The sequence below is a fragment of the Mirounga angustirostris genome, unplaced genomic scaffold, assembly GCF_029215605.1.
Source record: "Mirounga angustirostris isolate CCGP_5_RB_7025 unplaced genomic scaffold, mMirAng1.0.hap1 SCAF_7, whole genome shotgun sequence".
NCBI lineage: Eukaryota > Metazoa > Chordata > Mammalia > Carnivora > Phocidae > Mirounga > Mirounga angustirostris.
In genome coordinates, this window is record NW_026991715.1 from 64,432,708 (window position 1) to 64,448,214 (window position 15,507).

Sequence of the window (15,507 nt, forward strand, 5' to 3'; positions counted from 1 at the left end):
AATCACCTTTGCTAATACTTATAGATATTGGTAAAGTATCAAAAAAAGAATAGTGAAATTTTTCTATGTAAAAGTAACACTTTTTCACTCACCTATGAAGCATGCCTTCCTTTAATTATTAACTATTTAACATTTCATTTATCTGTACAAAATTAATTTCATTTCTAGCTTCATTGGAAAGCAGGAAATTAATTCCTGTATTTGGTCTTCTGGGTGTTTTTCTATAGAAAAACTGGAAAAAAATACTCTTTTCATGAAGGTACAATCGCTGGGTTCGTCTTTTATTTTTTAAAATTATCTTTTAATCAGCTTTGTGGATCAAATTACACCAGAAGCTTTATAATGATGAGAAATGCATTGCCTCTAAAATAAGGGCCCAAAGGGGCTTAGTACAGATGTGTGCCTTGAGAGCCCACCATACATACAAATACGCTTTCTCTTTGAGATCCAACGAAAGCAAGTATAAGAGAATCGCTGCCCAATGGGTCATTTTATAGGGTGTGGCAGATCCGGAAATCCATTCATAGTTTCTCATAAACATGGAACTATGACAGATATCTTTTATCCTTTTTCAGATTTAAACTGCGAAAAAGTAGAAAAAGACTAGAATACGAATTCATTTTGAAAGTTAGAGACTTTTAATTGCTCCACACATTACAGCTGATGGTATGATGGTGGAAAGGCACTGGTGTCCTTGAGGATTTTTTCAGTTTCAAAATATACTATATTAAGCAGTCAAAATATTAGTTGTTTGGTAATTATTTAGACATGAAATGGGCTCATATTTTTTCCTGTGTTCTAGCCAATGGTAAATGCGTAGTTCCAGCAATCAGAATAATGATGTGGGTTTTTCTTTTATTCAGACTGATCAAGAGCTCATTTTTGATCTGGGAAACAGAGACAAAAGGGAAATTATTAAATTTCCTTACTACTACAGCCCACTGACAAGGCCTTGAAACAGGCAGAGTGACCTTCCTCTAGGGACTCAACTGCCTCGATGTTGACACTTTGCTAAGGGCAAAAGGCAATCCTAGCCCAAATTGCCCCCTCTGCCCCCTCATCCTGTAAGCCTACTTTAACATATACAAATTCCTTTAGAAATTTCCTTTATCTCTAAACCCTCCAAAATATGCATTGGCAATCATCCCCCATGCATATGACCCACCGATATACATCAGAAGGTCTCCTGAATCAGGTTTCATGAGACATTAATACAAGACCCTTTCCCAACAATACCTAGCCCCCTCAAGGTCCTAGAAACCTTGCTTCCAAATTCCTTAGAGACTTTCGCTATTGTTAACCCCCTCCCAACTTGAAAGTATATAATGGGCCACTCCTCATGACCCCAATGCAGCTCTTTCTGCCCATGGGTCCTGTCCCCATGCTTTAATAAAACCACCTTTTTGCACCAAAGACGTCTCAAGAATTCTTTCTTGGCCGTTGGCTTCGAACCCTAACATCTTTCCTACATCAATTTTCATAGTGGGAATGATAACTACCAGATTCACATTAAATAGGTCTCTATTTCTTCTAATAAAAATTTTCATAATTCTTCTCAGCTAAGCTCTCCTGTTTCAATCAGGCTCATCACTGCCTTTTAAAGAATAATAACACACTTGAATTTTAAACAATTTATCAAAGTTTTTTAGCCTTGACCATTTTATTGGGGACCTATTGCTAATCCGGACTTTTAGGGTGTTAACCTTTTTAATTGATGCCTAGGGCCATAGTTGGGCTAACTCTTGATGGTCCCTCACAGTTGAAACACAAGCATGACCTAAATAAGAGAATGAGTAATACTTTTCCACTGAGGAATACTGTCATTATACAGTTGTGTCTAATTTTATGTAAGTCAAACATAAATATAAACATGAGATGTTCAGAATTTTCACTGGGGATATTTTTATTAATTTCTGATGAGTGATGGTGGCTTAGGATGACAAAAATTAAGACATTAAAGTTTTTTGGCCTTTGGGCATTGGGAAAAATAAGGCCATACATGTAATAATAATATGTAGTAATAAAAAATTATTTTTAATGAACATTTTACTTTAATAGCATGTTCTGTATCGTATTTCTTGTGTTTTTCACATGTTTTTTCATCTGTTAACTGGAAACATCTGTTAACTGGAAAAACTATATGGTCTCAAATTTTAAAGTAGCTTATCAAATTTTCTGGAAACAAAGAAGTTCTTGAGTTTTTAGGACATAAGATAATTAACACAAAGAAAAAACATATATTCGTCCTTCACTGCATTTCTCTGCATTGTTTGTTCCTGTCTCCATTGTTAAAAACAAAACCACAGGCCCCAAATGGAATCAGTTAGGCTGACTTTGTAAACTGGGGCTTCCTAGTTAATCTAGTGCAGTTTCAACCTCCCCCAGAAATGCAGTCTTAACTGGTCAGTCAGGAATTTTCTGACGGGCGCCAATGCGTCTGCCACTGGGCTCTCTCCAACACCCCCCCTCCCCCCCAGAGGAAGATGAAGTAATCCTGCATGATAAGACAGACCCTTGCTTTGACTCCTAAGGGGAAGCAGCCTTGCCTGCAACAATCCTCTCATGCTACTAATGTTCTTGCCCCACACTCCCTCTATAAAAACCTTCCATTTTGTACAATTCCTCTGAGCTCCCTCTACTTGCTAGAAGGGGTGCCGCCTATTCATGAGTCATTTAACAAAGCCAATTAGATCTTCAAATTTACTTGGTTGTATTTTTGTTATTTAACACTTTAAACTTCTATCTTACTGTGAATAATGTTTCATAGCCTCTGCACTGGGATATTCTCTGTCTCTAAATAGGAGTCATAGCAGCAGGGATATTTTCTTCCTCCTTGCTCCCAACCCACCCCCAAATTGGTGAGCTTTATGGATTTTGTGTCTAATGTTTACTTGTTTTTTTTTTTTTTTTTTACTACCTTATGGTATATGTCCTTAGACCAGCACTCTGCTTTTGTTTTTTGTTTTCAATGAAGAAGATCAAAAAATCCAAACACCATCTAAGAAATGTAAAGGCTTCAATGGTCAAAATGAACCATCTATTTTCATTGCTTGTCTTTAATATTATAGAATGTGAAATAACATACAAAGAATTTTTTTTTTTTTGCAACTTCAGAATTGATCCTTGAAGAAAGACAACCAGGTTTCTATTGCTGTCTCCAAATAAACTGAATGACTTCTTAATGAGCTCCTTAAGATCAATAGCTTCTGATTGTTCCTGTGGCTAGTCTATCATTCTAGTTGGTCTTTTATCTCCAGCATTTAGCTAGTTACTGGATTCTACAATTGTAATTACTTACGTTACTAACCCTCTTCCTGCTCACCTCCATCCCAAAAGCCCCATTTCCTGGTCCTCCCTCCTTTCCCCATCATAAACCATTAACCTTCTATTCAGGAACAAACATCTTTGGGTAGGCAGGACACTTGGAGTTCACGTTAAACATGGAAATGGAAATATAGTCCTCCCTGTGGCTGACCTCTGCCCTTGTCTATTTGCGTCTGGACTTGCACCCAGTCTTCTGCCTTGTTTCTGACCCCCAGTCCCCATCTCACAACTGATTCTGATTGGTGAGGCCACATAATGTTGTTCTCTGTGCACCTTAACAACGGCTACCATACTTCTCATTGGTGAAATGGGCTGCTTTCTGAATTTAAATGTGCTCAGTGGACTTGTTCTTTCCCATTCCAGCAGGCAGCTCTAAGTCTGCAAATGACTTTCACTTTGATAAATCAATTCTTCTCTACTGGGTTAGTTCTTGAGATATGGCCTTCTTGGCAGAGGCCTTAGTAAAATTTAGAGGGATTCCATTTTATTTTTGTCAAAAGCATGAATTATAAAAAGGTACATAAGGAATTACAGGATTTCCTTGGGAACTTTTTAGTTGGTATATATAGATTATGGCAATAATGGAATGTCTTTATTTACATGTTTTTACTAAATATTTTGTCTCTGCATGTCATCAACCTTCATTCAGTCTTGATAGGCACATCAACCCCTAAGATTGCTGTTTTCTTTCTTTCAATTTCTTAGTTCCACGCGGGTTTTTTGTTGTTGTTTTTTTTTTGTTTTGCATTAAAAGTGGAATCATGATATTAACTATTATCTCTCTCTATCAACTCCTGGGCAGGGCTTTTTAATATAATTTTAAAATTAAAAATGGTGAGCTCATCATTGAACTTTACATTCTGCCAAAACAGAAACATTCTCAGGTGGTGTCCTGAGTTTGAAAATCTAACAACATCCACATTTATGTGAATACAGGCAATTGTATATTCTTCATACCCAAACATATCCCAGCCAGGTCCCATAATATTGAATTATGACAAGGAAAAAAGCAGATAAAATTCTAAATAACAGTTGATACCAGATGGTGTTTATTTAAATAACACTGTCCTTATTTTTAGACAATGCTGAAACTGTAGCATTGTTTCCTTAATTTAGTTCCAATTAAGTCACTCACCAAATACCTAAGTAAGGACACTACAGTGACTACATATAAATCTCTGTCATGTAGGGACACAACTCATTTGCTGTTTTTGAATCTGAACGCTTTGTGTAGAGTCGATTAATTGTTGGGGAACTGCTTTCAGAAAAGCAGCGTCTTTTCTTTCCCTCCCTGCCTTATTTGAAAATAGTAACAAGGCTCTGAGTGGATGAAACTAATGGTCTCCATGCAAGATGGAGACACCCTGTCCTTGATCCTGCAGCTCAGAAACATGTGGCTGCTCCACCCTGAAAGACTCGCTCATCCTCTTTCACTTCCTCCTGCTAGAATCCTTCTCACCAAATGCCACTGGGGATTCCATTTATTTTACCTCCCAGGGGATTCTGCAGGTTCCACATTTTCTCAGCCAGGTCAAATTTCAAAAGAGCAGCATGGCTCTGATTCCTGAATTGACATTTCATCTGACCTCTGCCTCACAGATGAGCTGGACTTCCGAGGATTTAAATACTCAAATTTAATTTCAGCTACCTGAGAGTGCCAGCTTCAGCAGGAATGAAAGAATACCCTGCAGCATCTGTAATTACTGATTAATTTGAATATATCCTCCAGTGCAGATTATGAAGGCTTTGCTAATAAGGACTGGTGACATTGCTACTTTTTTCTTTTTCACATCAACGTTGAGAAAAGAAAATAGAGAAGAATCAGGAACTCTTTTTTTTTTTTCCTATTGCAGAGTCATAGACTTTTATGAAATGAGCATAATTTAATATTATTATTATTGTTCTTAGATAGCTCTAAGCTTGTGCTACTTATTTCCTACAGTTATTTTATCAAATAATACACTTGGTAGGTTATATTTTGAGTCTTCAAAATAAGCTGACTGAATCAAACTTTTTCCACCATTCTTGAGTTCCTTATTAGGCTGGGATTTCTTTGTTGACCTGCTGTCATATTCAGGTTTCCCTCCAATACATCCAAAACAGAGTAGACAATAACTGCCTTCAGAATAATACATGATTGAATGAATATAAATGTCACATCCTTCTAGATGTTTTCCCACCTACTATGTGTTCCTAACTACATAAATCTATTATTTAAATTTAAAATTTGTTTAAAGCTAATACATGCTTACTTGCTGGTGTTTGTGAGACAATTGGCAAACATTAAAATTTAAACTTACACTTGAGACATTGATTCATACTGACTTGCGCCACTGACAAATTGGAGGCCAGCCAGTCCTAAAGAATTATAATATAATACATTCCATTCTGACTAGAAAAATACAAACTACACTCAGTTTCAAAAACTTAAATTTGGTACCAATTAGAGTCATCTTTCCCACACGTGCTCATTATTCAAATTAGCTTGGGCTTCTGTAAACATTTATTCAAATTAGCTGGAGCCTCTGTAAACATTTAGATTCCCAGCTCATCCCTCTGAGAGTCAGAGGCAGGGCCCAGAAATGTGTATTTTTTAACAAGCTCCCCCACGAGTGTTATGATCAGGCAATTTTGGTAACCACTGAATTAGAGAGTTCACTAAGATGTTGCAGGATTGTTCTTGATGAGTACGTGGAATCTTTAAGGACCAACAAAATCTTTTATTTATTTATTTATTTATTTATTTATGTATGTATGTATGTATGTATGTATGTATGTATTTATTTATTTATTTTTAAGGACCAATAAAATCTTACTGGAAACAGAGTTTTGGATTTTCTTTTATAGAAAATCCAGGGTGAAGCTGCAAATTTTTGATTTATACTTTTAAAAACCTGGACAATTTCAGGGAGGGAGGCAGAATATTACCAGCTTCTTTTTTTTTCCCAAAGAAGAAAGCCCCCATGGTGTGAATTCAGGTTTATTTAAACACCATGACATTATGACTAATATATTGGATGAGAAAATCCATTTTCATTTCTAATTTTTCCATATAAGAACACTTCCTGAAATTTATTATTGTTTTACTTTGGCTTATAACCTTAAAAATTAAATACTGGAAGTGTCTGTCAAATTTTGCAATTTTCCTGCTAACTGCAGTAAAAAAAACAGCTCCAAGAGTATAAAACAAATGTCACTTTCATGAGAGCAAAGGAACATTTGACTTTCAAATAAAAAATGTATCTGAATCCATGGTGTAGAGAAATATAAAAGTTAAATGTTAGAAAATATTGTAGACAAGAAAGAGAAAAATAAGAATGTAGAGATTGTGATGAGACAGTAGCATCACGTGCTCCGTCATGAAAGATATAATGTGGAATTTTGTCAAAAAATAAAATGTTAAAGTAAATTGCAATTCTTATAAAGGCTCTGGGAAGATAGTGAGAAACTGACATTGCAATGAAGAGAACAGGAATTTATTTTTCTTTAATTGACTTTTGGCATAAACACACACACACACACATACATACATACATACATATACACTGACACATACATTTAGACACTCCTCTGTACATATATACTTTTTCCTTGGCGTTGCTTTCCTGAGGCTTAGTCAGTTATGACTAATGAGAAACAGAAAGGGCATTCATACATTTTTTTTAAAATTCAGCATTCATACCTTTTTTTTTAAAGATTTTATGTATTTATTTATTTGAGATAGAGAGAATGAGAGACAGAGAGCATGAGAGGGAGGAGGGTCAGAGGGAGAAGCAGACTCCCTGCCGAGCAGGGAGCCCGATGTGGGACTCGATCCCGGGACTCCAGGATCATGACCTGAGCCGAAGGCAGTTGCTTAACCAACTGAGCCACCCAGGCGCCCCCATTCATACCTTTTTAGTATTTCATTTACACCACTTGTGGTAAACCTAGAAAATTGCTATTATTTTGAAATTGTTTTTCTGAAGTAATCTTGTTTTTGGATCTATAGCAGACTTCTACACCTACACCCCTAAAATCTAATTAGAGCAAGCAATCAATAAAAACGGAAAGATACAAAAAAGAAATCAGAAAATTTTGTTTGTAAATATTTCCTTTTGAAATGTACATACATAAAACATTTCACAAGCACATGCTTTGCCCTGAAACATTCAATTCATTTATAATATTTGTGTGGATGAAAGTTTGTAGTTGAATTTGCATTTGTAAATACTGAAGACTTTTTCCCTTATGGAAAGTAACCATGGAAAACAAGACACAAATAATATTAGGAATCAATAGGAAATGGCTTATTCAGAAAAAATAATTGCTAAGTTGTGGAGGGCTTCTGTAAAGAAGAAGAGCACCCTTATGAAGAATATATAAAATTATAGGTAAAATACCTAGTAAAAATAGTAATAATAATAAAGCACAATTATTTGGATATATATATACACATATATATTATGAGTGATACATGTATACTTTGGAATATATATATACATACAAATATGTGTGTATTATATATATATATTCTGTGTGTATATTATATATGTATATATAATGCCTCTATTTCCAAGAGTTCAGAGAACTTTTGCTCTTCCTTCTTATAGATAAATATTTCTTTATTGTAATCATAATTGCTGTATTCTTATGTACAGTTTATTGGAGTTTGTTGTTTTCTTTGGTAATAAATAGTAAACTTATCTAAGGCTTTTCTTCATCATACTGAATCAATTATAATACCATAAACAAACTGGCTAAATTTAATTTTAAAACTACCAGTTACATGGTCTGGGTTTAGCTGATTGTCACATTTATAATATTAAAATGGTTTAATTCTTCAGAAATTTTTATATTGGATAGATGACACTGATTTATTGTCTCACATAAGAATTCAGGCCTACATCCTTTTCACTGGGTATCAATTTACTCTCATAGTTGACCAACTTGCCTAGTGGGAGCCTATTTCTTTCTTTATGGTAAGACTTATTTGGGGAATGTCAAAATCAAGTGTTATAATAAATGTGGCTCCTAAGAACATGGATTTATAGCTAAAATCTATTTTGTGCTTCTAGAGGTAGGTTTCTGGGGCTCTGCATTAATTTGAAGGTAGACTAGTAAGTTTAAAATGTATGCTACAAATCCTACAGAAATCACTGCAATAATAAAAAATAAAGTTATAGCAAGTAAGTCAACAATGAAAAAACCCCGACTGGAATCATTAAAAAATTCTATTAATCCAAAAGAAGACAGAAAAATAGAAAAAAAAATGGAAAAGATGCAACAAGTAGGAAAATAAACAGAAATATGAGATTTAAACCCAAATATATCAATATTCATATCAAATATAGATGGTTTAAATTCTCTGATTAAAGAGCAGAGATGGCAGGATTGGGAAAAATAAAGAGACCCAACTATATGCTGCATAGAAGAAATGCATTTCAAATATAAGGTACAAATGGGTTAAAAGCAAAAGGATGAAAAAAACACACACCAACATAGCATAAATCAAAAGAAAGCTGAAGTACATCTAGTAATAACAGCAAAAAAGATTCCAGATCAAAAAATATTTCCAGGGATAAAGAAGGTCATTTTCTAATCATAAAGGAGCTATTTGATCAAGTGGACATTAGAGTCCTAATTGATCATGCATATGCATCTTTCAACAGAGCTTCAAAATACATCAAACAAACAATGATATAACTGCAAGAAGAAATCAGGAACACCACAATTATAGTTGGAGATTTGCACATTGCTTTCTCCATAATTGCTAGTACAAGTAGATAGAAAATCAGTAAGGATATAGAAAATCTTGGTCAACTTGACAAAAATTTTACATACATTTCAGACAAAGATAATGAAATAAAATGCACTAATATGCAAATGCATCATCTATTACTAAGGGAAAAATTAAAAAATTATTCACATGTAATCATGAAATCACATGCTTAATGTAAATGGAGACAAAAAAGTATTTCATCAGTACAATAATTTAATCATATTTTTCTTTATACTTCTTCCCTAAATCAATCTATATAAGGATTTTGCTATTACAGATATGCTTTTTTTAAAAAAATATTTATTTATTTTAGAGAAGGAGAGAGAGAGGGGAGTTGAGGGGCAGAAGGAGAGGGAGAGAATTTCAAGCAGACTCCCCATTGAGTAAGTAGCCCCTTGTAGGGCTGAATTCCACGACCCTGAGATCATGAACTGAGCAGAAACTAAGAGCTGGACACTCAACTGACTGAGCAACCCAGGTGCCCCTAGAGATGTGCTTTTTAGTGAACATTACACATGGATAATGAATGAGAATATTTATCTATCTTAAAATTAATTTCAAGAGCTATATAATTTATGAAGTTTAAAAAGCTTCATTTTATGGAATATATTTTCATTCTCTATGCATCAGAATGCCTACTGTAAAAAAGTGAAAGGTAGGAACTGAAATAGTTATTAGCCATAAATCATGGCAGATTCTGTTTACAGCTCACAAATACATTTGAAGACAGTTTTACAAAAAACCCTATATCCATTCAGTCTAAGATGCTATTGATTAGAAAACATGCCATTATTTTAGGTTCTTCTAGAAAATATTAAATGCTCCCAATTTAATTGTGACATTGTAAGATACAACAATTTCTGAAATGTTAAAATATAAAGTGTGTGTGTGTGTGTGTGTGTATGTTCTGAGATGTTAAATGAATGTACCCCAAGATGCTAAATGGGTGTGTTCTGAGGTGTTAAAAGGGTATGGATTTTATAATCTAAACCTAAAAACATGTCTCCCCCTAAAGTGAATTTTATGTGAACTGAATTCACTGTGTTGACTCAGTGGAATAGCCATTCCAGGCTTAATATTGCTGGGAAAATCTATCAATTCTCTGCTTGAATATTTGAAAAAGAAAGATATTCCTGGGGTATTTGGATGGCTCAGTCAGTTAAGCGTCTGCCTTTGGCTCAGGTCATAATCTCAGGGTCCTGGGACTGAGTCCCACGTTGGGCTCCCTGCTCAGTGGGGAGCCTGCTTCTCCCTTTGCCTCTCCCCTGCTTGTGCTCTCTTTCTCTCTCTCTCAAATTAATAAAATCTTAAAAAAAATAAAAAAAGAAAGATATTCTTAACTTTCTACTGGTTAATAATATGATAAGAGTAAGGGAATGAAAGGGCTGCATAAAATGGATAAAGTCATTATTAGCTCAGAAATACTTAACATATTATATTTTCCCCCAAATCCTTGAACTAAGATATTTGTTTCCATTATGTGTTTAGAAAGTTAGAGTTCTTTGCACAAACACTCTAAGCAATGAATGAGTTTCAATTTCATTGGTCCAACTGAGGCTACATTTTAACATCTGAATGAATTAGTTATTGATATGGAAGCCTGAGCACTTTCATTTTCTGGGGCCCTATAGAAATTTGGACCAAGAGATATTATGGAAAGATGTTTAAAATGTAAGAACTTTTAGAAAAACAATTAGATATAATATAGTGTAGAATTGTATGGTACAATAATATCTATCTATCTATTACTATAATATTAAAAGTTACACAGGTAAAAAAATTGAATAAATCCGTGAATTAAAACACAATCAAGGAAACTGGGCAGAGAAACATCCTATGTTTAATTTTGATAAACTAGTATAATAGTTAAAATTTGTCCATTTCTAAAATTCCTAATTGTCAAAATAATCAAAGAAATACAAAACATCTTTTAGTTAATTTTTGAAATATTTTTGCCAAAGAACATTTTTTCTAATAACAGTAATGTTTTTTAATAGTAAAATTAGGGGCACCTGGGTAGCTCAGTTGGTTGAGTGTTCGACTTGTTTTCAACTCAGTCATGATCTCAGGGTCATGAGATCAAGCCCTGTGTTGGGCTCCACAGTCAGCCAGGAGTCATCTTGAGATCCTCTCCCTCTCCCTCCCCCTCTTTCCCTTACCCCACTCCCACATGTGTGTGCTCTCTCTTTCTAAAATTAAATAAATACATAAAATCTTTTAAAAAAGTAAAATTAATAGTGGTAAGTAGTCAAACAATAACTATTTACATGTGCTTTATGATAAATTATTCAAGCTTCTATAAAATATAAGCAAATTTTACTTAGGTGGATCTCAGATAATTGATAATATGGAAAATGTTAAAGCTTTTTATTTAACATACATTTTTCAGTGTATATAACCATTAATTTTAATACCTATGTATAAGTAGTTCATTCAATCAAAATTGGATTCAGTTTGGTCCTCCATTTCTGCCTGTTCTAAACCACTCAGATCACTTACCTTATCTTTTCTTTGCTTTTCATCCTGGTATACAGTCCAGTGTTCTCCATCATTGCTGTAAGCTAGTTTGTAGGAGCCTACGAACTGTACGTGACCAAAATCTTTAGCTCCTTGTGTAATGATGCCAGTTACTTTGGTAGGGACCAGAAGGTCCACCTAAAAAAGGGAAAAGATATAATTTAAATGCCATGATAGAGTCCATTATAAATTTGCAAGTCTCTTGAATTCAGGAGATTAAGTAACATACGTGCTAAAGCCAAAAATACACTGATTATTTGAATTTTGAAACTGATGACTGAGCTATTATTGGCTCATAACTTTGATTTTGCCACTGGATAAGTTTAGTCAAAAACTTGAATAACTATTTTGACGATTTAAAAATAAAGTGATGGTCATTTCAGTCTACCAATCAATTTTATATTAAACTGATACATCTAGAGCTGGCAAGTCTGGCCTTCTTGAAATGATTATTATCTTCCAGAGCTAGTGCTTATAATTCAATTTGCTGACTTTACTGGTCAATTCAATAATAATAAAAATAAAACTATAGTTGTGTACATATTAGGAATAAAAATGATATTATATGTATCACAGTTAAACATTAAATAAAAAGCCAACATTATTTCCATGAATTTTAATCAGCTCAGGAAAATATAATTGAGTAATAGTAATTGTTGTCCAGCGAAAATCTCTTTCAGAAAATTACAATCCTAAAAATGCTGAGGAGGAAGTCAGGCATTCTTCAAAAATGAAGAAAGATTAAAGTATGCATCCATGACTTGTGGGATCTGTGCTCATAATGTGATTGTTCCTACAAAATATGTACTTATAAAACTATGAGACCCATGGTGATCTGGTAAGCATTAAATTAATCAAGATGTAATTGAAATGCAAAAGATAGGATTGATATTTATGAAAAAAGAGTACGTAACACTGAATAATTTAGTATAATTCTTCTTTGTTCTCTAATTCATGAAGCTTTTCTTCTTAGGATGCGAATTTTTAAAAAATATGGGAATCTTTGTTTTCCCTGTGGACAATTCTTATAAGACCTTTACCTTTAGGTTTATTGATGTTCCTTGATCTACAGCTTCCTCTCTCCTTCCACAATAGCCACCTACTTCCTCCTACTTCCTATGACTAACTGCCTTGCTTACATCCTTGATCTTATCATCTTTCACTATCATGATCCCATGTGTGACCTTGGTGGCTTTCAACCACTATGTCCTTTTGTTTCTATTTCAGGTTCTCCATCCTGTGTGATATATGTAGCCACAAATAGACAGTCATGGGTCAGATACAGTACATGAATGAAAAGACAGTGTTGAATAGACCATATTTAATGACTGTATTTAGATGCTCTTCAATAAAGATATGAAAAAAATTCGCAATGTTTCACAGCCTAGGGATATTTCTTAAAAAAGTCATTGGGGCTTTTCAACACTGTTTGGAACATTCCTTAATTAAAGACATTAGACTCAAACTGGACAATGGATTAAGACAGAAAACTACCTTTAATGCTTTATTAAAACATTTTAGAAAGTTTATCAAAAACTCTAAAATACTTCTGGTTTTGCTATTTCTGAAACATGTATTATATCATCTAAAATATCTTATCTGTCCCACAGTGAGGCAAGATGGCAGACTTATGATACCTGGGAAGGAAACTGTTGCTACGTCATATACACTATACTGAGTGCTTTCTTATGTCCTCACAGCCCTGTACCATAGCTTTGAGATGAGGAAACAGATGCCTAATACAGCATGATGTGTGATCCAAAGATAAATAGTGAGTGAAGGGAGGATCCTAGATTCAAATCCACCTTTCTGATTCAAAGTTCCACCATACATATAAATTCTCACTCAAGGATTTCTTTCCGTTCTTTGGGACAATTTCAGAAATTTCTGAAGAATCTCAAAGCTTCCTCATCATACTCATCGAACTTATAGGAACTCTAAGCCCCAGTCCAAACCAATCCTGGCTTTACAATATTAGAAGAGCCCTGTGTTTTAACATGAATTTCGTCTCTGTTCTTCCCCTGTCCAGAGTTAAAAATATGGATTGCTTTTGTTGTCCTAAATCCAAATATAATTGCACAGAGACACCTAGGCATAGCCGCTGCTCTTCAAAATGTTCTTAATGTTGCTGACAATTAATGGGCAAAAAACCTTACAGTATTCTGAGTCACTGCATTACCATCAATGCTATAAATGCACAGAAACTCAAACTGTCACCAAGAATATGAACACTTCTAAGGCTGGATCCTTTGGTCCCTAAACGTCTGAGTCTTTAGCTAAGATGACGCAATGAAGAGTCTTATAGCATATCTCTTTTTCTGTGGTATTTCTTAAAGTCAGCTGGGTTTCCTGCTGGGTGGAGATGTTTTCTCCTTAAGTTGTGTGTCTTGGCTCTTTCTAACAGATATGTTTTTCTCCCACTCTAACTGCTCCCCTTCTCCAGCTTTTTTTTTTTTTTAACTAGAAATGTTTTTCTTTTTTGTTCCAGTTAAGTCAACTTCTCTACTTAAATAGTCAGCAATCTGTTTCAAGCTGGATTTTGTCCTAAAATTTGCTATTTGCTACATTAAACTTAGAATACCAAGCCTAAGCAAACCTCTTTTAGTGTAAAAATAATCAGCATCCCACACTTAACACGAAAGTTCTGCAACAGGACATGTAGAAATCTCAGTCTGGGACACACTCAGAGGCATGTCACTCTCATATTCAGGATGATCCCAGAAAAGCTCATTCTTCTGGATCTATGCTTACCATTGGCCCAGAAGTACTTTGCCTTCTTATAGATCTTCTGAGTTAAAGTTGTACTGCAAACATGCTGGACGAAATGTCTTCAGCTGTTTTAGATAGACCCTCACCTCCCAAGGTTTGGCTCGAATACAGCAGATTATTTAGGGCACTGAGCTGGCGGATGGGTAGACGTTTGGCTTAGTGCACTGCACTTCATGTCTGCATCTGTACTAAATGTGCCTTACATATAACAGTCCTTCAATAAAGGTTTTGCTGGATTGAGCTAAAACTACTTCCTAAGTATGTCTCATGGACAAGAACTAACCATGGCTAAGGATGCCACAAGGTACCACAGCAGAAACTGTCAGCTGTCTTTCTCTTGTTTTTCTATATCGGGTAACATCACTGGTCGAGGAAACAGTGTCACAGTGGTGCCAACCAGTTTTTACTGGGAAGGGCAACTAGTTAAAAATCCTCTCCGATCTTCTGATCGTGAGAGGCAGTCCATTGTACAAGAGCTGGATGGTCTGGGTTCCCAAAATGGCTCTGCCTTTACTGGCTATATGCCCTTGGGCAGGCTACTTGACTACCCCACATCTCCATTTCCTCATCTGAAAAATGAAGATAACAATCCTCATTGGATTTTATGAGGATTAGATGAATTAATATTTACTAAGTGTGTTAAACAACATATAGACTATAGTAAGGGCTTTATTATAAGAATTTGATAAGGATAAAACAATAAATAAATCTGGGGGAATAATCTATTATCAGTCTCAGCATGTTATTAGAAACATAAATACAGAATCAGGGAAATGGGTGGCCAGATTGTCCTAGAAGCAACTTCTGGATCACAGTATACTTTGGTCACCTTCTCAGGTTATATACAAAGATAGTCATTTCATCTTTACTTAAAGTAGAGAAAATTTGAAGCAGTGAAATTCCCAATTATGGGTGAAATGGCTTACTAAAAATAATATAATTTTATGGAATTTTGTTCCCATTTGCATATTAAGGTTATGTTACAACAGGGAAATGGCTCCAAAACAATGCTAAAAGAGGGAATTAGATTCCAAATTACAGTGAGTGATTTATTTTCCTTTAATTATATGAGTAAAAAAAGAGGGATGCATATACAGAGAGGCTCAAATGATATGTGAGTAAAGAAAAAAGTATTG

The 15,507-nt window shown here is 34.7% G+C and overlaps 1 protein-coding gene across 2 annotated transcripts in view; it reads right to left on the reverse strand.

The window, feature by feature from the left end:
* The window catches only part of EDIL3 (EGF like repeats and discoidin domains 3), a 392,992-nt gene that overhangs the window by 13,190 nt on the left and 364,295 nt on the right, over positions 1-15,507 (reverse strand). For both annotated transcript variants that reach the window (XM_045897839.3, XM_045897830.3), the window contains one exon: positions 11,585-11,740. In XM_045897839.3, coding sequence (XP_045753795.1) covers positions 11,585-11,740 — 156 coding nt within the window. The remainder of the gene's footprint in view (positions 1-11,584; positions 11,741-15,507) is intronic.